At 45.3% G+C, this 22,104-nt stretch overlaps 1 protein-coding gene across 1 annotated transcript in view; it reads right to left on the bottom strand.

The window, feature by feature from the left end:
• The window catches only part of tmem67 (transmembrane protein 67), a 287,301-nt gene that overhangs the window by 199,500 nt on the left and 65,697 nt on the right, over positions 1–22,104 (bottom strand). The window contains exons 5-9 of the mRNA XM_041189291.1: positions 21,177–21,243; positions 16,388–16,462; positions 13,354–13,458; positions 10,846–10,908; positions 4,393–4,553 (exon numbers count right to left, since the gene is read on the bottom strand). Of these exons, the coding sequence (XP_041045225.1) occupies positions 4,393–4,553; positions 10,846–10,908; positions 13,354–13,458; positions 16,388–16,462; positions 21,177–21,243 (471 nt within the window). The remainder of the gene's footprint in view (positions 1–4,392; positions 4,554–10,845; positions 10,909–13,353; positions 13,459–16,387; positions 16,463–21,176; positions 21,244–22,104) is intronic.

Below are 22,104 nucleotides of genomic sequence, written 5' to 3'. Positions count from 1 at the left end.
TCTGTCTGAAGTCAGCCTTGACACCTTTTTAGGTGTGACATTCTGTTTTCTCTGGACTGTAATTCAGTATAATCCACATAGATTTTTCTAGCAAGTGGTTACTTTACATTTTCAGCCAGCTTTTGCTTGTATGTCTTTTTAAGGAAAAACAAATGCCTTCCTTTAAGTTTAATATGTCCCTAAGTAATTTTGGCTGTGATCCAATGTCATGACAACCTGCAGTAAAATAACCAAACACTCCCTTTCTTTTAGTGACTTGTGTAAGGTGTCCAATGAGGGAGAGTAGCACAGCACTTGCTCTTTTTGGATGAAGTTCACAGAATTTCTAGAATAAATGCTGATCGGGATTTGGTGAAGTCTTGACAAGGTATCTCACAAAGTCTCCTGATGTGTTTCAAAAGTCCTCTTCAAACCTCCAGGAGTAACTAAACAGGAAAAACTGATGTACCTTTAAGTAGAGCTCAAAATCCTCTGCAACAACTCATTTGTTCCAAATTAGCTAGTTACTTTTCGAGCGGGCATTAAATCAAGCACTTTCAACCAAAACGACATGCAGCCACGTTAATGAGGGCTAGCTAGCAACTTAAGTGGCAATCATCCCCTTATTAATCCTCTAGGTGGCCATTCCTAGCAGATGATTAAACTCCTTAATGAAGATAGTATCTTGTACTAAACATGAGCTATACTGATATTTCAGTTTATCTTGGCTACCTTGAAGCCTCTGTAAGGCCTGAAGTATTTGGGGAAAATTTTCCTCATAATCCAGATTGACACTACAGTGCAGTGTTAAGGAGGTGCCACCAACGGCTGGATAAAAATCATGTAAGGTTTTATTAATAAAGTCAGGATTTTGAACTAATGCATTTGGGGATGATGAGTCAATATAGATCAACAAGGATGGAGTGATGGGTGATTGAAAAATAGGGACAGGATTTATGCAACAGGGTTTTGAGTTTGCATTTATGAAGACTTGTGGATGGGAGGTCAACTGGAAAGTACTAAGCAAGTCAGAAGGTAACAACGCATACATAAGTGTTTTAGCAGTGGAGGGACTGAAATAGGGATGGTAACGCGGTCTCCTCTACATTGTTCCAGTGAAGCAAACTGGAGGAACAGCACCTCATCTTCCGACTAGGCACCTTACAGCCTTCCGGACTTAATATCGAGTTCAACAATTTCAGATCATGAGCTCTCTCCTCCATCCCCACCTCCTTTCCGATCCCCCTTTTTCCAATAATTTATCATTTTTAAAGAAATATATTTTTCTTTTCCCACCTATTTTTAAATTTATTTTGATCTATTGTTTTATTTCCACCTTTTAGTCCATTTCGATCGCTTCCCCCCACCCCACCACTACTATGGCCATCTGCCACTAGCTTGTCCTGCTTGCTACTTTTAATGTCCCCATTAGCACATTCCTTAGATAATATCACCACCGTCAACACCCCTTTGTCCTTTTGTCTATGACATCTTTGGCAATCTCTTCTTTGCCTCCACCTATAACTGGCCCCCTATCCAGCTCCACCTGTCCCACCCCCCTCTACCAGCTTATATTTAACCTCATTTCTCTATTTCCTCAGTTCTGATGAAGAGTCATATGAAGTCGAAACGTGAACTGTATTCCTCTCCGCAGATGCTGAATTTTTCCAGGTATTTTTGTTTTTGCATCAGATAAATAATTGAACTTTTGAATTTAAAAGTACATTAAAGTAAACCTAATATTTATGAAAGACCAGCACCAGGGAGATCCAAAGAACAGCAATTCTACTGGTGTAATTAATTGTTTGTACACATATTATAAATCATTAGGGTTTTCAGCAGCATCGAATTTACAGTCCTAAAAGGTTAAGAGATTTTACTTTGCTCTTTTAGCTAAGATTTACATAGCAAATCAGAGGCACTGTCTATCTGCCCACAATAGGATATATTAAATATAACAAGTGTGTCATTCCTAATGGCCTCTTTTTTTAAGTTGCAGAATTTTAACTTGCCCATTTTGCAGCTCCTAACATTTATAAAAGCTTCTGCTCTACAATATAGAATATTATTTTCTTTGGGAAAGTTAAAATAATGCACTCTGCAACAGGAAAAATTAATTAATAATGGTATTCAATAGAAAGCACCAATGCTTTTAATTTACGTATTTTTAATCCTCAGCTTTTCTGAAAAACCATTTCTAACAGTATTGAATAAGGGATATATACTTGTTTCGTAGAACTTGTCTATAGAAAGCCCACACATACTGACATAAAAACAGAAAGTACTGGAAAAACTCAGCAAGTCTGGCAGCACCTGTGGAGAGAGAAACAGAGTTAACATTTTGAATCCAGTATGACTCTTCCCCACATTATGGATTTCTGAGGAAGAGTCATATTGGATTCGAAACGTTAACGCTGTTTCTTTCTCCACAGATACTGCCAGACCAACTGAGTTTTTCCAGCACTTTCTCTTTTTATTTCAGCCCTGTTGTTTCCCGGCCTTCCCTCCCCCTGCTTCAAGGCTGAAGATGCTTGCTTTAAAGGAGGGGTGTTTCAATACCAGTTTAAAAATCTCTGCATGTGAAAAGGTCATAATGTATGAACAGATCTGCAGGTGTGGGTGTACTGCTGAGGGCTTTCTTTCGAAGCTCTCATGTTATTTTCGTTTGAAGTTGCTAAGACCTGTTGAATGCAATCCAATGGAGAATCCGATGAGACAAGGCAAGATTGTGCATTCAGTGCTCAAACAAGTCTAGGGGGTCAGTTAGCTCAGTTGGCTAGACAGCTGGAGATGCTATGATGTGGAGTGATGCCAACAGCCTGGGTTCAATTCCTGTACTGGCTGTGGTCATCCATGAAGGCCCTACCTTCTGTGGTGGATCTCAGGTTAAACTCACCACCAGTCATCTCTCACTAAGACAGAGTAGCCTGTGGGACAATGGTGACTTTCACTAGTCATTGTTCCAGCAGCTCCAATCACAGGTTCCCTCTCTCCCAATTTTGCCACTTCTCCAGAGACAGAATCTATGACTAGAGAAGCAGCAAGGGCAGGAGAGTGGGAACCTGTGATTGGAGGAGCTGGAGCAGTTATTCTGGCTGTTCACATGGGTTACCATGCAGGAATCTTTCAGCTGCACTGAATGATTTGTGACAACATATTCTAGAGACCAAGAAGAAGCAGAAAATGAAAGAACAGGAGGGAGCCTCCACTGGTAAACAGGCCGGAGCAGGCTTGGGCAGCTTTCACTCAGCCTTGTGCCAGGCCGTCATTTTCATCTGCAGCACAAACCACTCCCAAGGAACTGCAAATTCACTTTTATTGATAGTTATCTTGAGCGAGGTGAATGAGTGCTGTGTCACTGTGTCCGAGGTTGGTGGAGGGTGTGTAGAAAGCAGCAAGGGGCGTTTGGGGGGGGCGCGAGCAATCTGCCCCTCCAGCCCATAAAATGCAACCCTTGATTTCTCTCCCTGGCCCTTCCCATACCTGTGGATTATGTTACCATGGCACAGCCTGTTAAAATAGGCCTGATCCACCTCAGATTTAACATCAGCATTCTTCTCTTATATTACAAAGGTGTCCAGAAAACAAATAATTTCACATGCTAGGTCCCAGAAAAAAATGCTTGTTTGAACATTCGTTTTACCTGGGCCAGGATTTCCCAGTCGGCAAGCAGGGGGACAGAGCCCACTTGCCGACGCATAAAATGATGCGGGATGACGTTGGGCGGAACTCCCGATGTCACCACGCCCCATTTAAGTTTTCAGGTAGGCGGGGGCTCAGCAGAATCAGCTGTGTGCCCGTCGACCTGTCAATGGCCAATTGAGGCCATTGACAAAATCATTAAAGTCATTGGTGTGCCTGCCCATCCAACCTTAAGGTGGGCAGGCAGGCCAGGAGCCCTGGCGGGCATTAGAAAAAGCATGAAAACTCATCTACGGGCAGGATGAGGTTTCATGTAGGTTTTAAAAAATGTAATAAAAGTGTATTTGTAAGTGATGGACATGTCGCAACTCATGTGACAATATCACATGAGGGACATGTCAGGGAAATTTTCTTTTTCTATTTTTAGCATTTTTTAATGTAGAACTGATTGCCCTGAGGCAACACTTAGCCTCAGGGAGATGAGTGCGCTCTTTCTTGCACATGCGCAAAGGAGCGCACTATCAGCTCAGGGAATCCTCCCCCACCCACACAGGGAGCATATAGTGCTTCCTGGCAGACGTCCTGCTGGGCAGACCTTGATGTAAAATGGCGGCACGTCTCCAATTGGGCGTGCATCCACACACCCGCTCCTAAACTTCCCACCCCGACAGGGGGAAGATTCTGCGCCTGATGATCAAAATATCAAAATGCTGCTTGCTCAAGAAGGAAGTTCAGATTATTATCAGCCCACAGCAAGTTCTTGTAACTTACCAAGAGGATATTGAATGGGTAATTCCAAGGTTTATAGTCTTTTTAAATATGGTTCGATAAAGTCCACAAGCATCATTAGGTTGTCCTGCGAAGTTCATTGAATTCATGGTCATGACACACATGTTCCCTAGAGCCTGGCAGGCAGTAAGATTTGCAAATCTCTGAAAATAAAAAAAATAAAAATGTGAACTAAAACAATTACTGTTATAATGAAAGAGAATCGCAGTTAACAGATCCAACTTAATAAAATTCCGCATACTTCATAAGGCTAATTAGTGAATCAGTAAGTAAGATGCAAGATTAGAATTGACTTCTATTTGTTTGTTTAGATATGTGGTAACTATCGGTCTTCTCAAGATGTGCTTCCGATGCCTGGATCGCTCAGGGGATGCACTACGATACCCCCCAGATTGTGTGTTGCTAATAGTGGTTGCATGCTTCGATCTCCACAATCTGGCACTGAAAAGGGGTGATGCAGTGGACGAGGAAGATGTGGATGCAGTTGCTCCGGGTGCTCACGATGAGTCCAGCAGCGAGTCCAAGGATGAGCACGCACAGGAGAACGCTGAGGGGGTAGACGCTGACCCGGGCATACTCGAGGGAGGCAGGGACACCCGGGAGGTTTAATCCAAAGAACCTTCAGCTAGCACACCACAGATGGACCTTCAACACATGCCAGGGCTGCAGGCTCCACACTCGATACCTGATTGCTAAACCTGCCTGGATAGGAACATTAACTAAGGCCCCTATCAATAAAGCTCAATCTCAAACAACTCACTCATCATAACATCATGGCTTCCCGTACACATGCATTAGTAAGGAATCACCCTGAGGCATGGCAACATGTCAAAATTTATTGAGTAAACAAAAGTACCTTCATAAAGCAAAACAAAAAAGGCATTGGACATCATACCAAGTCTTCCACAAAGTACTATGGGCCAACATAAAAGCACCAGTGAGAAACCCGTGGTATGCCTAAGGTGCCTTAAGTTTACGCTTACGAGTGCTACATCTAGGTACTGTCCCCACACTGGCACTGGCATCTGAGACAACCTGATCACTGTGCTGTCTGTTGGCCTCGATGGCCGTGGCGGGCGTCCTCTGGTCTGCGGAGCATTTGGTGGCCCCACCAGGGAGGGAACGGCCAGTTCCACAGCTGGCATCTCCCCAGTCGCCGGAGCCTCAACAGATGCCACAGTCACTGGCAGAGGGGCGGAGGAGCTGCTGCCCTCATCCGGAGAGTCCTAAGAGGAGCCCGCAGATATGACAGGCAGCTGTTGCATCGACGTGAGGTCGCTTCGGATCTCCCTGCTCACCATAGATGGATGGGCACCAAGCTGGGATACTTGGTGCCCAAACCATCTCCCACACTGGCACTGACCAGCTTTGGCCAATGCTGCTGTGAGGGCTTGCAGGTCCAAGCGCAATTCCAGGAGGACCTGATTGTTCTCCTGGAGGTGCCTCTCCATGAAAGTCGCCACTCTCTCCATGAAGGAAGCATGGCGCTCAGCCATGAGGCTCATTGCAACAGTGATGCTCCGCGTGGACTCCTCAAGCATGGGCACCATGTCATGCATAGCCTCATGTACATCTGCAGGATCATCCTGCATACCCTGCTGCACTTCCAGCATTCGCTGCCTTTCGGACGACTCCAGAGGCACATCGTCAGCCACCGACTGAGCAAGAACCTGGTCCCCAGCAGACTTCCAACTGCCTGCGCCCTGGGCACTCTCTGTCTCTGCCCGCAGCTTGAGCGAGCGTGAAGTGCCCTCACCACTGTGCCCCGGGACACTAGCCGAAAATCTAATTCCCACCGAGGTGCTAGTATTTGTGCTGGTGCCAGCCTGGCTGAGATGGTGTGACACTAGTGAATGCATTTGCTCGGGGGCTTCAGGGGTGAGAGATGGGCCCTCTGCCTCCTCCTCCTGGCCCTGCTCCAGTGATGCTGAAAGAAAGAAAAAGGACATTTGATTCGTGCTTTGCAGACAATGTCAACTTGCATACTACTCCCCCAGATCATTATGTGCTCATCCTTCCATAATCAAGGGTAAACCCATATTGTTAACTTCAATCACGGAGCACTCAACACATGGTGACCTGAGCGCTCGCCAAACATACCTCCCTGTGGCACCCCAGCCTCACTGCCACCAGTGGACCTGGGGACATGGCGCCTCTCAAGATCCATGGCCTGCTGCTCAAAAACCATTAGGATGGCCAACTAGGCCTGTCCTCTGCCAGTCCGTATTCTTTCCAATGTATTGTGCGCAGACGTTTACTGAAAAGGAGAGAGGAGCATTGATTAGTCCAGCCTGCACCTGAATTCCCATCGCATCTCTGCCAACCCAACCAGAGTGGGACATTGCAGGATTCCAGTTCTTCGTCGCACACTCACCCAAACAAGCCAGGGCTGACTACCCCAGCATTGCCCAAATGCTGCCTCCTTCACATGTGGCACCACAAGGTGCCACTTTGCTAAGCAAGGAGGCACAAGCACGTGGAGCGTAAACACCACGAGATGGATTGGTGCCCCACCAACTGGAAGCTCCCCTTCCAGCATTTTAGCACCCTGACATCGACATGCTTCGCAGTTCCAGCGCTCTGCCTAGGTGCAGACCCTTGACTTTCAACCCCATTCTATACTCTGGGAGTCAGTGTCACACATGCTGCTGATGCAGAACAAATCCTAGCTCAACCCTCTCAGGGTGAACTAGGCATGGGCAATCTCTGCTGTCACACCCAGTGAGGGATACGTGCCATGAGGTATTCAATAATGTTACTATACTCAGAGTTGGCAGGAGTGTAGGGGGGTGGGGGTTGCTATGGTTTTGGGGAAAGGGTGATGGCTACATTAAGTGATTTGAGGCAACATGGTACTCACTCTTCCTGAGCGCAGGAGATTATTGAACCTTTTGTGGCACTGCAGCCATGTGCATCGCACCACATCATGGGAGCTGACACTCTCGTCCACCTCTTCCCACGCACGTTTAGTCAGGTGGGAGGGTCTTCCGCCCACTGTTCCTTGGAAGAAGGACCTCCCGCCATGCTGCCACCTCCTCCAGGAAGGCAGCTCAGCACTTGTCTGAAAAACGAGGGGCGCACTGTCCCGCTGGCTTACCCTCCGGCCTGGCATACCCCGATCGCCTACCCTCTGGCCTGGCCTGCCCCGATGGCCTACCCTCCAGACTTGCGTCACCAACATTGCCCCTCTGATGAACCCTTCTCCCAGCCATTATGAGCAGCCTTTCCAAGGCTGCCAGGCCTTCATTTAAACAGGCCACCGGGTCGCCATTGGACTCAGTGATCTGAGTGCGCCCACCGCTGCCTGCCTACTCCCGTTATCCACATGAGTCGTGAACTAAGCTGGGCGGGCCTTAATTGGCCCACCTGCGTAAAATGGCGGTGCGGACCCGGTCGTGGGGGGCGATCAGGTCCACGCCCACGCCCAACCAACCTGCCCGAATGGGGAAAATTCTCCCCTATATTAAAACACTCCTTCATTCACATACCTTTATAGATTTATACAGATTTGTAGGAATAACACAAGTTACAAAAGCTATCTTATACTCTAATGTACACAGTAAGTACCCAGTCCATGTAAACCTATGGTACCCTCTGGTCAGACACACCACACTCTGAAACCAAGTAACAGCTGCCACCTCAAATGGATGCTATGGGTCTCTCCTCAACTCCCTGCAGATGCTTGTCACACTGTGAACCAACAAGTCTCACTGAATTCTATCCTGCACAAAAGGGTTTCCAATCTCCACTTTCCAAGACCTTGCCTTGGAATCTTCTCCCAAACAGATGTGTTCTCTCAAATACCTTCCACAAGCATTCACTTCCAGGGTTTTGAACTCTCCTTTTGATGTTCCTCTTCTCTGGGTCACCACATGCATTCAAGCTTTCTTCCATGCACTCTCTCTCATCAACTCAGCCGTAACAGTACACCACTGCTTTACATGGCCATAGCAAAGAATTACAGAACTTCAGTTGTCTCTTTAAACCTTCTTGCTTCTTGCAAGCTGTTCTCACTTTAAATCTGAAGCTTGGAGCCTTTCTCTCTGCCCCACACTCTTAACTTCACTCAACAGGACCTTTTCCCAGTTCCTGTCCTTCCTTTGACTACAAGGTCTCCTTTGGACTTTCCCTTCTTCCACTCTCCTGGATTTTGGGGTTTTTTCTTTGCTGGGGACATTTTTGTTCTTTTGGAAAATCTGCAGTTCCCTCTCCCAGTGTCCAGTCTCTCTAGGGTCCTGGCTTCAACTGAATTTAAAACTGCAGTTTCTTTAGTTCTGTGTGTATGTCTTTGGGAGGAACCTGCCTATCTGCCCCCCTCCCCCCCTCCATTGCTAGGCAACAGCTCTATTCGTTTTATTCTTGTGTGTTTACTTTTACTTTATAAGGGCCGTAAACTTCTCATAAGAAATGCAAGCAGCCTTTTAAAGTGAAACTAAAACTTCATTTGACCTTTCTTAACACACAGATACAGAAATACAAGCCAAACTTAAATGTTAAGGCTAAAACTCATTCCTAACACCTACAAATACCAATATAACTTACTTAGAGTATCTCTACTTTCTAATAACTGTTTCTGACATTCGTATGACACAATATATTTTATGATTTTTTTTGCTATTTTAACCAACTTATTTTAAATTTAATGCCTCAGTTAAAACAACAAACTAAGGAATGTTATGTCAAGCAAGCTGTAACTTTTACATTGCAAATTAGTTCCTACTTCATTAGAATTTATTTTGAGGGTGTCCATATGAACATACAAGTTAGGAACAGAAGTTGGACACTCAACCCTTCCAGCTTGCTCCGCCATTCAATAAGATCTTGGCTGATCTGACTGTAACCTCCCATCTACCCCCAGTAACCCTTCAACCCTTTGTTTATCAAGCATCTATCTAGCTCTGCCTTGAAAACATTCAAAGACTCTGTTTACACTGCCTTTTGAGGAAGGGAGTTCCAAAGGCTCACTACCCTCTGAAAGAAAAAAAATTCTTCTCATCTCTGTCTTAAATGGGTGACCCCCCTTTTTTTTAAACGGTGACTCCTAGTTCTAGACTCTCCCACAAGAGGAAACATCCTCTCCACAGCCACCCTGGCAAGACCCTTCAGAATCTTATGTGTTTCAATCAAGTCACCTCTTACTCTTCTAAATTCCAGTGGATAGAAGCCTAGCCTGTCCATCTCAATTACTTCTGTAACAAAAGTTTAAAGATTTCAAAAGCTTGATAATAATTATATTGAAATCAAAAGCTTTGATATTTAAACAAGGCAATAAAGAGTGGACTTGGGGTTGGGGGGAGGAAATTTCCAGGGGAGGGCCCTGAATGTCCTGCTAAAATTAATAGTAAGATATATTTTAAGTTTTTTCATCAAATTTCCTGCCTGACAGCTAGCCTGATTGACTGGCAGGTTGCCTGTCGGGTGGGACAGTCTATGGCACAAGACCATAATGTGGGGCGGAGCGGAGTGAGGAAGAGATTGCAGAGGGTGGTTAGAGTGAGATGATGGTGGAGTGGGTTGGTCAGGGGCAGAGAAGATCAAAGTTGGGCTCTTCATATTGAGGTTGAGTATTGCTGATGAAGCTCAAGAGAGAGATAAGGGAGGAGGTCTTGGGGGGTTTGGGGAAGTGTGTGGGGCTCAAGAGGTTGGGGATCATTGGAGACTGTGAGGACATGGAAAAGTTGACGATTGCAGGGGTATCAGAGATCGTGGAGTTTGCGGGGGGAGTGTGCCAGAGATCCTGAGTTGGAGATTCCAGGAGGGTGGGAAGATTTGGAGATTGCAGGGGTAGGGTGCATCAAATCGTTGGGGTGGGTGAGGTCATAAATAATTCAGGATGGGTGTCGGAAATCACCCAGTGAGTGTGAAATTGTGGGGACTGGTGGTGTTAGAGATTGCAGAAGCTGGGAGGCATCAGAGATCACAAGAGTGGTGAGAGTCAGAGGTTACAGGGGTGGTGGAAATCAGAGATCACAGGAACAGGGGGATCAGAGATTGCAGGGGAAGTCTGAGATTGCTGATGTTTGGAAGTTGATTAAGGGGGTGCAGAGAGTCAGGAGTTCCCTGGGGTTGGTTGGGGGGTTGGGCCAATCAGTAGGTCTGTAATCAGGCAAACTTTTGGCCTTGGAAGAAATGCTTGTTGGCCTCAAGCAGTGTGGTAAATGCACATTACTCGTGGATCAGGCCCTTTCGGCCTTCTTTCAGCTGCTGGATTTCCTGCGGGCCCTCCGAAACTCAGCCCCCACAATTAATAATAAAAATCTTTCAAAGTGGTGGCACACACCCTCCTTAAAAGCTTTTACTGACTGTCCCATGTTCTGAGAGAAGATTCCTTGCCTGTTAAAATCAGAACTGGACGGATTGGAATCGGGCTTGAGATTTTAAAAAATTTTTACTTCCCAAGTTAATATCTACTTAAAAGGTTTTACTAAAACTTACCCAACATGCAATAGCTGATGCTTTCAAATGGCTGGCAAACCAAGCAGACGACACCTTTAAATTCTGTAAAGATGAGGTGGTAGTCTTAGTAGCAGTGTTTCTGAATTGTCTAAGGCTGTTTCAATATTTTTACATAAAGTTCTTAAATCAGATTTTACACTACACCTAAACAAAAGAATGCAAACAATGACATTCTTTTTAGATTTGTAGCTATTACATGTTACAATTTTTCATGCTGAAGTTGTTAACAGGAAAATATTCCTTGATAAAGAAAGAATTAAAGTAGCAGCAGAGCACAAATTTTAAACTTTTGCAGAATCACAGAATTGTTACAGTGCAGAATGAGGCCATTCAGCCCATCGCGACAGCACTGGCTCCCTGAATGAGCAATTCACTTAGTGCCATTCTCCTGCCTTCTCCCTGTAACTCGGTATATTTTTTCTTTTCAAATAGCTGTCATATTCTCTTTTGAATGTTTTGATTAAACTTGCTTTCACCATACTCTCAGGCAGTGCATCCCAGACCTTAACCACTCGCTCCATCAAGAAGTTTTTCTTATATTGCTTTTGCTTCTTTTGCCAATTACTTTAAATCTGTGCCCTCTCATTCTTGATCCTTTCGAGAGTAGGAACAGTTTTCCCTATCCTTTGTCTAGTCCCCTCATGATCTTGAATAGATCTATCACCAGTCCTAACTTCTCCTCATCCCTGAAAACATTCTCATAAGTCTTTTCTGCGTTTTCTTTAAAGCCTTCATGTCCTTCCTAAAGTGTGGTGCCCAAAACTGAATGCAATACCCCAGCTAAGGCCAAACTTGTGTCTTATACAAGTTCAACATAACCTCCTTGCTCTTGTACTCTTTGCCCTATTAATAAAGCTAGGATACTGTACACTTTAGTAACTTCACTCTTGACTTGTCCTGCCATCTTTGATGACCTTCAGCGATATCACTGTGAGAAAATCAAGGTAGCATTGCTCTCTTTGCTAGTGTCGAAAAGCAGTTCAAGAGGTGGGCTCCATCAGAGCCATCAGCAATTCTAACAAGTATTAAATATTAAACTGATCTGGAAAAAAAATACCAGTATTCATATAGGAATAAAAGGCGTTTTCACACGAGCAAGATTCCCCAATACATGTGGTTGTCAGTAGAAAATCTATTCCACCAGAACTCTACCCACTTTGTATCATGTTATCTAGATGGTAAAGAACAGCAGGATCAGAAGTAGCTTCCTTACATAGTCAGAGATTTTATGTAAGTATTAATTTTATGGCGAGAATATGTCTGTGTCGGTGTACAGGACTACAGATGTAAATCACATCCATGTGAAATTGATGTCCAAATTTGTGGGGCAGCAGCTAACATATGGAAACTAACTGAAAATACAATAAGATTTTTTATTTTAGCCATAACTTAACTAATTTCCTCCATTCATTTTTCCTGTTGGTATTTTAGTTCTCATGAGCATTTGTGCCAATCGTACAATTTTTTTGCACTATTATTGCCACTAATGAGTTTTCCATAATCTCCTAAATATATGGTATTTGTTAGAATAGAAGGACCAAAAAGCACATGCTAACAGGTCAGGCTGCAAAAAGGTGCTCTGTGCCTAATCATTGGTACTTGCATAGTCACTTTTGCAGATAGAGGATGGCTACATGTGACTCCAGGCCCACAGCAATATGGTTGACTCTGAAATGGCGTAAGAATTCACTAAGTTCAAGGGCAATTAGGGATGGGCAACAAATGCTGACCTTTCCAGCGATGCCCACATTGCACGAAAGAATAAAGAAAAAGAAAATGTAAATCTCTGACTAACCATATATCTTTTCTTTAAAGCAATATGGAATGCTTTCAGCAGTACTGCATGAAAGAAGGGACATCATGCTGATCAATAACCAGTGCACAAAATGTCCATACCTATCATGCTGCCACCAAATGAATCTATTGAGCCTGTACACCTGGCTGTCAATGATCATGCAGAACATGTGTGGAATATTCGCATATTCTGAGTAATTAAAGAACCAGATGCAGAGTCATGCCAGGTGCTGCAAGGCCACGTAGAAATATTATGACATAGAAGAGCCCCAACCTTGAACCAATTACACCTGTGCTGGCTCTTTTAAAAATTTTGCTACCCTCTCATCATACCCTTTTACTTTTTTTTCAAATTTTATCAACTTCACTTTCGCACTGTCCTTGATGCAGCATTCTATATTCTGATAACTTTTTCTGAAAAATAATCCCCTAACCTAGTCCTTTGTTCTTTCAGTGATGATGTTAAGTTGATATCCTTTGGTTACTGATTCACTGCCCTTTGGAAGTAGTTTATATCTCTATACCCCATAAAAGAAAGACTTTAATTTATAATAGTAGCTTTTGCAACCTTGGCTATCCTAAAGCACATTACAGGCAATGAATTACCTTTGAAGTGCAGTCACTGTTGTAATGGGAAGCACGGCAGTCAATTTGCACACAGCAAACTCCCAAAAACAGCAATTTAAAAAAGACCAGATAATCTGTTTTAGTCACGTTGATTGCAAAATATTGGCCAGAACACTGAGGATAACTACTCTTCTCTTCATCAAAGTTGTGCATGGGATCTTTTACATCCACCTGCGAGAGCAGATAGGTTCTCAGTTTAACATCCCACATGAAACTTGGAACCTCTGACAGTGCAACACTTTCTCAATGCTGCAATGAAGTGCCAGCCTAGAATTTTTTGTTTCAGGTTTTTGGAGTGGGCCTTGAACCCACAACCTTCTTGATTCAGAGGTGGGAGCTCTATCAACTGAGCCATGGCTAACACCAAAGGAAAATTTGGAAACTGTTAAGAATTGTTATTATCTTTATTCGATCTACTGTTAACACTCTCTGCTCTGCTGAGGCAAATCCAATTTCTTTGGTCATTTCAAATATTCAAAACTTCTCATCTGTAATATTAATTTAGTAAATTTCTTCCATATCCTACCTTAGAGCTTCACACTGTTACTTAGAAAGGTGCTCAAATTTGGGCACTATCAGGGAAAAAATTGGATAAGGTCCATTTTCGGGCATGGAGATTGCAATGTGCTATTAACCCACGCCTGGTTCTGCTCAGTTGCTGCTTATAGTTATTACAACAGTCCTGATGAAAGAAGTCAATGGACCTTCTGCTGGGCTATCAAACTTTCCATCTCACCCACGATAACCACACAGCAGACGAGACCAGAAAATCCCAGCCGTTAACTCTGTTTATCTCTCCACAGACGCAGCCGTACCTGCTGAGTGTCCCCAGCATTTCCTATTTTTCTTTCATATTTCTAGCATCTGCAATACTTTGTTTTAGTACTAGAAGCTGGCTGCATTGTAGAGAAGCTACAGACTATCTGAAAAAATGCACAGCCAATACTCATAAAAATACATAATTCATAAATTCTACAGTTATTTTCATTGAAGAAAGATCTTTCTTAATACTAAATTTATAAAATTGTCATTGCTGATATTTCATGCACAGAAAAATACACTCATACATTCTGAATTCCATCTATACCAACAATGTTTACTTTGGAACAAAAACCAAAACAGAATTACCTGGAAAAACTCAGCAGGTCTGGCAGCATCGGCGGAGAAGAAAAGAGTTGACGTTTCGAGTCCTCATGACCCTTCAACAGAACTTGAGTTCGAGTCCAAGAAAGAGTTGAAATATAAGCTGGTTTAAGGTGTGTGTGTGGGGGGCGGGGAGAGAGAGAGAGAGAGAAGTGGAGTGGGGGTGTGGTTGTAGGGACAAACAAGCAGTGATAGAAGCAGATCATCAAAAGATGTCAACAACAATAGTACAAATGAACACATAGGTGTTAAAGTTTAAGTTGGTGATATTATCTAAACGAATGTGCTACTTAAGAATGGATGGTAGGGGACTCAAGGTATAGCTCTAGTAGGGGTGGGGAGAGCATAAAAGATTTAAAAAAAATTTTTTTTAAAAAATAATGGAAATAGGTGGGAAAAGAAAAATCTATATAATTTATTGGAAAAAAAAAGGAGGGGGGAGACAGAAAGGGGGTGGGGATGGGGGAGGGAGCTCACGACCTAAAGTTGTTGAATTCAATATTCAGTCCGGAAGGCTGTAAAGTGCCTAGTCGGAAGATGAGGTGTTGTTCCTCCAGTTTGCGTTGGGCTTCACTGGAACAATGCAGCAAGCCAAGGACAGACATGTGGGCAAGAGAGCAGGGTGAAGTGTTAAAATGGCAAGCGACAGGGAGGTTTGGGTCATTCTTGCGGACAGACCGCAGGTGTTCTGCAAAGCGGTCGCCCAGTTTACGTTTGGCCTCTCCAATGTAGAGGAGACCGCATTGGGAGCAACGAATGCAGTAGACTAAGTTGGGGGAAATGCAAGTGAAATGTTGCTTCACTTGAAAGGAGTGTTTGGTCCACTCCTCCATCACCCCCTACTCCTCAACCCCCTCCTATGGCACCACCCCATGCCCACGCAAAAGATGCAACACCTGCCCCTTCACTTCCTCTCTCCTCACCGTCCAAGGGCCCAAACACTCCTTTCAAGTGAAGCAGTATTTCACTTGCATTTCCCCCAAATTAGTCTACTGCATTCGTTGCTCCCAATGCGGTCTCCTATACATTGGAGAGACCAAATGTAAACTGGGCGACCGCTTTGCAGAACACCTGCGGTCTGTCCGCAAGAATGACCCAAACCTCTCTGTTGTTTGCCATTTTAACACTCCACCCTGCTCTCTTGCCCACATGTGTGTCCTTGGCTTGCTGCATTGTTCCAGTGAAGCCCAACGTAAACTGGAGGAACAACGCCTCATCTTCCGACTAGGCACTTTACAGCCTTCCGGACTGAATATTGAATTCAACAACTTTAGGTCGTGAGCTCCCTCCCCCATCCCCACCCCCTTTCTGTCTCCCCCTTCCTTTTTTTCAATAAATTATAAAGATTTTCCTTTTCCCACCTATTTCCATTATTTAAAAAAAAAAATTTTAAATCTTTTATGCTCTCCCCACCCCTACTAGAGCTATACCTTGAGTGCCCTACCATCCATTCTTAATTAACAGATTCGTTTAGATAATATCACCAACTTTAACTTTAACACCTATGTTTTCTTTTGTACTATTGTTGTTGACATCTTTTGATGATCTGCTTCTATCACTGCTTGTTTGTCCCTACAACCACACCCCCACTCCACTTCTCTCTCTCTCTCCGCCCCACACACACACACCTTAAACCAGCTTATATTTCAACTCTTTCTTGGACTAGAACTCAAGTTCTGTCGAAAGGTCATGAGGACTCGAAACGTCAACTCTTTTCTTCTCTGCCGATGCTGCCAGACCTGCTGAGTTTTTCCAGGTAATTCTGTTCTGGTTTTTGTTTTGGATTTCCAGCATCCGCAGTTTTTTGTTTTTGTTTTTATCTCTTTGTTTACTTTGGAGTTATTCCTAAAGTATATAACATACATAACGATACAACTGCAATAATTTTAAAGAAGCTGGGCCTAGATTAAGTATTCAGCGGCCTTAGGCACCATATATTAAGCCTCGTTATACTTACTTTTGCATAGATAATGTTTGTAACAACTGAGATGGTCAAGGTCTTTGGATAAGCAAAAAAGCATAAACCTCCTGTCTAGAAACAAACAAAAGCAGTGGTGTTAATAGTTCAGTTTATTGTAGGTTCTTTCAGGTTTGTTCCCTAGCTGAGCGTATTATTCTAAATATTCATATGCTGAATTAAATATTCCAATGGGACCAAAAATAAAATAGATTTCATGTGCTTTTACTCTTGTGTTCGCTTTTTCCATGGCGGACAGGCTTTCATGCGCCTGCGACACCATCACCTCACCGCTTCAACACATCGGGCGCCATATTTAAAGTCCAGCCACGCACACACATCTCAGTACTGCCAGCCTATGACTGCTGCATGGAAGATGTCCACAAAAGGCTAAAAGACTGCAACCCCCAGCCTTCATCGTGCCTTGCAATCTGAGGAGTGCAGCGGACATCCCGTCCTGATGTTCCCGAGCCTGCCTTTGTAACTCCAGCAATTGTGACATGACAGAGTCCAAAGGTTCATCATCTGACTCGGATTCATCAAATTTCTGGCTTCCAGCAGTCATCTGAGTAGTGGACACCTGGGAAGTCACTGCCACTGCCTGTTGTGGAGCAGACAGTGTGATCTGCTCACCAGATTGTGATCCCTAGGCTATTCTAAAGCTAGGTCCCATTGAGGTTGGTGTCTCTGCGCTGGTGGTGGGTGTGGGTGAGCACTGTGATGGGTCTTCAATGAGGGTTTCAGCAGATTCCTCTTCTGTGGTTTCTTTGGAGCTAGAGTTGAGGACCGGGGTCATGGACTGCCTTGGCTGTTTCCCAGATGTGCCTGCGAAAGCAAGGGGAGATAATTGGTGCATGGCAGTGGCCTATGAAACGGGACACATAACTGACAGCATGGTTGTCTGATGGATGTTGCACTGCTGTACCCTCACTTGATAGAGCACCGACCACCTCACCGTCAGCACAGGACCGGTCCAGTTTGCCACTGGCCAGCTGGATGGCTCTGTTTTCAAAGTCAGTGAGGACCATGATTTCAGGCATTCCTCCACTGGTCTGTGACCTCTCTCTTTTGTTGTCTGCCAGCTTGTCCTGCATGAATAGAGATGGAGAAAGTGTAAGCAGGACACCTGCCAGGCCAGATGATAAGTATGCCTGGCATGTGTGGGTTCTGAGTGGTCCCATGGACGGGATGAGGACAATGATGTGTGTATGAGAGAGTAAATGGCGATGTTCCTTGAACTGACAGTGAGTGAGATCCCTGTGAATGTGTGATAGGTTTGTGAGTGTAAGAGTTGAGAGTGTGAGAAGTTTGACTTGCCTGGTGGAATGGAGGAGATCATTCATCCTCTTGCGGCACTGGGTGGTTGTCCTCTCTTAAAAGACATTGGCACTGACCACAGCTGCCATCGCCTCCCAGGCCTGGTTGGTAACACTTGCTGCCCGTCTGCTGCCAGAGCGGGGATTAAGAATATTGTGGCGGGCCTCCACAGCATTCAAAAGGCATGCCTCAACTCAAGCTCCAAAGACACCACAGAAGAGGAATCTGCTGAAACCCTTATTGAAGACCCCACAGCACTCACCCACACCCTTCACCAGAACAGAGACGCACACCTTGGTGGGACCTAGCTTTAGAATAGCCTTGAGATCACAATCTGCTGAGCATATCGCACTCTCTGCTCCACAGCAGGCAGTGGCAGGGACTATCCAGGTGTCCACCACTCAGAGGATTGCTGGAAGCAACAAATTTGATGAGTCTGAGTCAGATGATGAACCTCTTGACTCGATCATGTCACAGTTGCTGGAGTTGCAAAGGCAAGCTCGGGAACATCAGGACGGGATGTCCGCTGCATTCTTCAGATTGCAAGGCACGATGGAGGAGTCCATCTGCCTTCAGGCTGAGATGATAGCACTGGCATGCCAAGGTACCCAAGTCAACACTGGTAGGATGGCGGCCGCCATGGAGACCTTAGTCCAGGTCATCACTCCTGTACTACTGTGTGGAGTCAACTCAGTCACTGATGATACAGTTGGCCTCCAACAATGTGTATGCAGGAGGGCTGTGGGGCAGCTCGATCTCACTCCAGCTATCCCTTCTCTTCAAGGAGAGGCTTGAGGCCCTAAGGTACCCAAAGGGATGAGGATCAGCAGGTGCACACTCTGGGGCCATCCACCCAGGTGACTCCAGGAGTGTCCGGCCCATCTAAATCTTCTCTTCCTGTAACCTCAGCATCCCCAGCTCCACCGGCCGAGGAAGGTGCCACTGCCACACAACAGGACCCCGGGAAGCAGGCTGCGGCCCTCCAGAGGACGCCAACCAAGGTCATCGCTGCCTCCGCCTCCGCTGTGGATGTCCGCAGGCAACAAGACGTAGTGGCAGGGTTAGGAAAGTTAAAAAGATGTAGCTGCACAGCCTGGCCATGGGTGTACATACATCACTTGTACATACTGTTCACTATTGTCAATAAACTCCCAAGAATATCTCCCTGCCTATGGCTCCTTGTTCTGATGAGCAGTATTCTTGTCACTCAATTGTGAAACTTTCCTGCACAAGTTGAAGGCAGGTCTCTTGGTCTAGGGCCCCTTCCCTATGCTCTGTGCAGCCTTCAGACCAAAGTGATGGTCCGGCTTCACACTCCCTGGACACATTAGTGATGTCTGGACCTCAGTGGTGCTCGTCACTGCTGCCAGAATGTAGTGGGCAGAAATCACAGAGTTCTCTCATTCTCTCTGTGTGCTCTCAGTACCTTTAAGGTGGGGTTGGCCCCCATCTCTTCAGCATCTGTGACCAGTGACGCTGTGTTCCTGAAGGGGTCAGGCGCTGAAGGTGAACAAAGGATCAGGTGCTGCGCAAGTTTCATGGCTGTGTCTCCGTGATAATACCTTGATCACAGAGTTCAAGCAAGCTGTCCTTGGCCAGACAGCAGTGAGACATTCTTAGAAGCAATGTGAAGATATATGGAGTGTCCTCACTGCATGTCATCATTATCGTCCTGCAATCGAGCGGCTATTAGGGCCTCCACTATGTCTCCATGCAGGTGCATTCTCACAGGGGGTATGCACGCTGCCATAAGCCAGGCTGGAGTCAAATGTTCACAGATGCAACATGAGGATCTATGGGGCCTCCTCACTGCATGTCGTCATCATCCTCCGCAAATCTAGCAGCTATGCAGGCCTCCCGAGAGCACCTGCCTCGTCTGTCCAGTGTGAGGACCTCATCCCCATCATTGCCAGCTTTGAGGACCTCCTCAACCTCATCCCCATTGGCGTCCTCCTCATCAGAGGAAATGTGTGGCTCCTCCATCTCCTCATCAGCCAGCTCATCTCCACGTTGGAGCGCTAGGTTGTAAAGGACACAGCAAACGATGACGAGGCGTGACACCCTCTGCGGACTGTATTGCAGGGCTCCACTGACCCAGGCACCGGAACCTCATCTTCCCGATGGTCTATTCCACCAAACTGCGAGCTGCAGCATGAACCTCGTTATACTGTTGCTCTGCTGCAGTCTGAGGCTGCCATGGCCTCTGCGGGTTACTCTTTTCCCCAGGGAGCCATCCCTGCAGCTTCTGTGGATTCCAGGGATCTGTGACTGACTTAAGATGTAGGTGTCATGCACACTCCCTGGAAACCGTGCACACACCTGCAGGATGCGTTTCTGGTGGTTGCACACCAGCTGCACATTCAGTGGTTGATGTAGTCCACCATGTGTTGCGACGGAAATCTGAACACCGCATGAGTGCAGTCGATAGCATGTTGCACCTATGGGAAACCCAAGATCTGGGCAAATCCAATCACTCGTGCACCCTGGCTGTCCTGGTCCTGGGCAAAATGCACAAAGTTGTGTGCCCTTGTGAAGATGGCATCCGTGATCTCATGGATGTATTTGTGGGTGGGGGCTAGTGATATCCCACAGAGGTCATCTGTGGAGCACTGAAAGGTGCCACTGTCTTAGAAATTGAGTACTGCTGTCACTGTCACACCACTAGCAGTGGATGCCCTCCATGTCACCTCAACTACAGGTCTGCGCTTGCCACCCACCCCCGAAATGTGCCTCAAGCTTGAAGTCCCAACAGGCAACTCTGGAGAGCACTGCGCAATGTTACTGAGTACTCAGCTCCGAGTTCCCCTTAAAGTGCGGCCTGCCAAGTGCACGCCTTTCATATATTTTTTTATTTATTCATTCATGGGATGTGGGCTTCACTGGCTAGGCCAGCATTTATTGCCCATCCCTAGTTGCCCTTGATAATGTGGTGGTGAGCTGCCTTCTTGAACTGCTGCAGTCCATGTGGTGTAGGTACACCCACAGTGCTATTAGGAAGGGATGCTATTGCGAAACACTTCGGCATGCTTTCCCGCCAATGTGGTGGGGGTGGGGGGGGGGGGGGGGGGGGGGGGGTTGGTGGTGGTGGTGGTGGTGGTGGGGGGGGGGGCGCGGCGGCGGCGTGATTCCGGTGGGCAGGCCTAGTAATGATATGCACATGTATTGTAATGAGGCTCCCGATGTGCAATGGCAGGGACTGCAGACCGCCATCGGCAGGCTGAACAGATGATTGCAAATTGGTTTGATGCCATCGTGAAACCGATCGTGCCATATTGTCAGCTCACGCCGCTGAACACGCCCGTTGCCAACTGACACAGAAAATCCTGGCCAATGTCGTTTTGCTTATTTTGTCGATTTCTAATCCATCAATTGATGCACGATTTGAATACTGAGAAAGACACATAGACATAAACTTTATCACTATCAGTGTATGACACATTTATAAGCTAATTTTAGAATATCTTTTGCTTACCAAAATATTCGACTGGCAGTCACAAGATTTTGTGGTTTTGATGAATGTTTCATGACATCTGATGCAGCTGATGGGAGGAGTAAGAACATTTAAAATTATTTTGAGGAAATATTCTGACCCCACCTCTGCACCCCCAAGCTCCCCACCACCCTCACCATACTGGGCAGGCACTACATCAAATTTAGATTGCTTATTACCCAATGCTCTATTGCATAATGCCGTACTTCAGCTAATTCCCGAACATAAACTGGGTAATTTTTAATGCCAACAAAAAGGCCAATTACAAAATTAAGACTAGTTGGGTTTGCTGTTCTAGTGACTGTAAAGCAGATTGCTTAGGAACTTTTGGCTGGGCAGAAATTCTTAATCTTGCATTTAAATTTATAAAGCACGTACAGTGTCACATCTCACATAAATGCCATGCTAGTAAAATTAATTTCCAGAAGAGATACATTCACACTTTCATTTACTATTGGTGGGTCATTAAAGGCCCATCCATATAGGAATAATATTTCTTAAAGTGGCTCTCTAACATCAGCTCCAAGTCTCAATGCAGCTAAACCAACTTTAAAACTATCTCCTGTTCCCCTGGCCTTTGGTGAGGCAATTCAGAAGCATGAGTAAAAATATTTGCTATGAGGATGCTCCTTGCCTCCAAAGACAAATGAACTGCTGTAATTGCATTTAATATACGGCTGTAATTATATATATATTGTACGTGTGTGTGTGTGTGTGTGTGTGTGTGTGTGTGTGTGTGCATACATGCATGTCATTTCTGGCAAATATATAACAAATATTGACAATTGGTGGTCAGCTAATTCACCATAACTTTCCAGCTGTGTAGTATCTGTACATATATTCTGTAAGTATCTCTAAAACGCTAATAAATATCGAAGTTTAGGCTCTTTACATGGTAAATGTTATTTTA

Source organism: Carcharodon carcharias, chromosome 6 (assembly GCF_017639515.1).
Source record: "Carcharodon carcharias isolate sCarCar2 chromosome 6, sCarCar2.pri, whole genome shotgun sequence".
Taxonomy (NCBI): domain Eukaryota; kingdom Metazoa; phylum Chordata; class Chondrichthyes; order Lamniformes; family Lamnidae; genus Carcharodon; species Carcharodon carcharias.
This window is presented reverse-complemented; position numbering and strand designations above follow the sequence as displayed.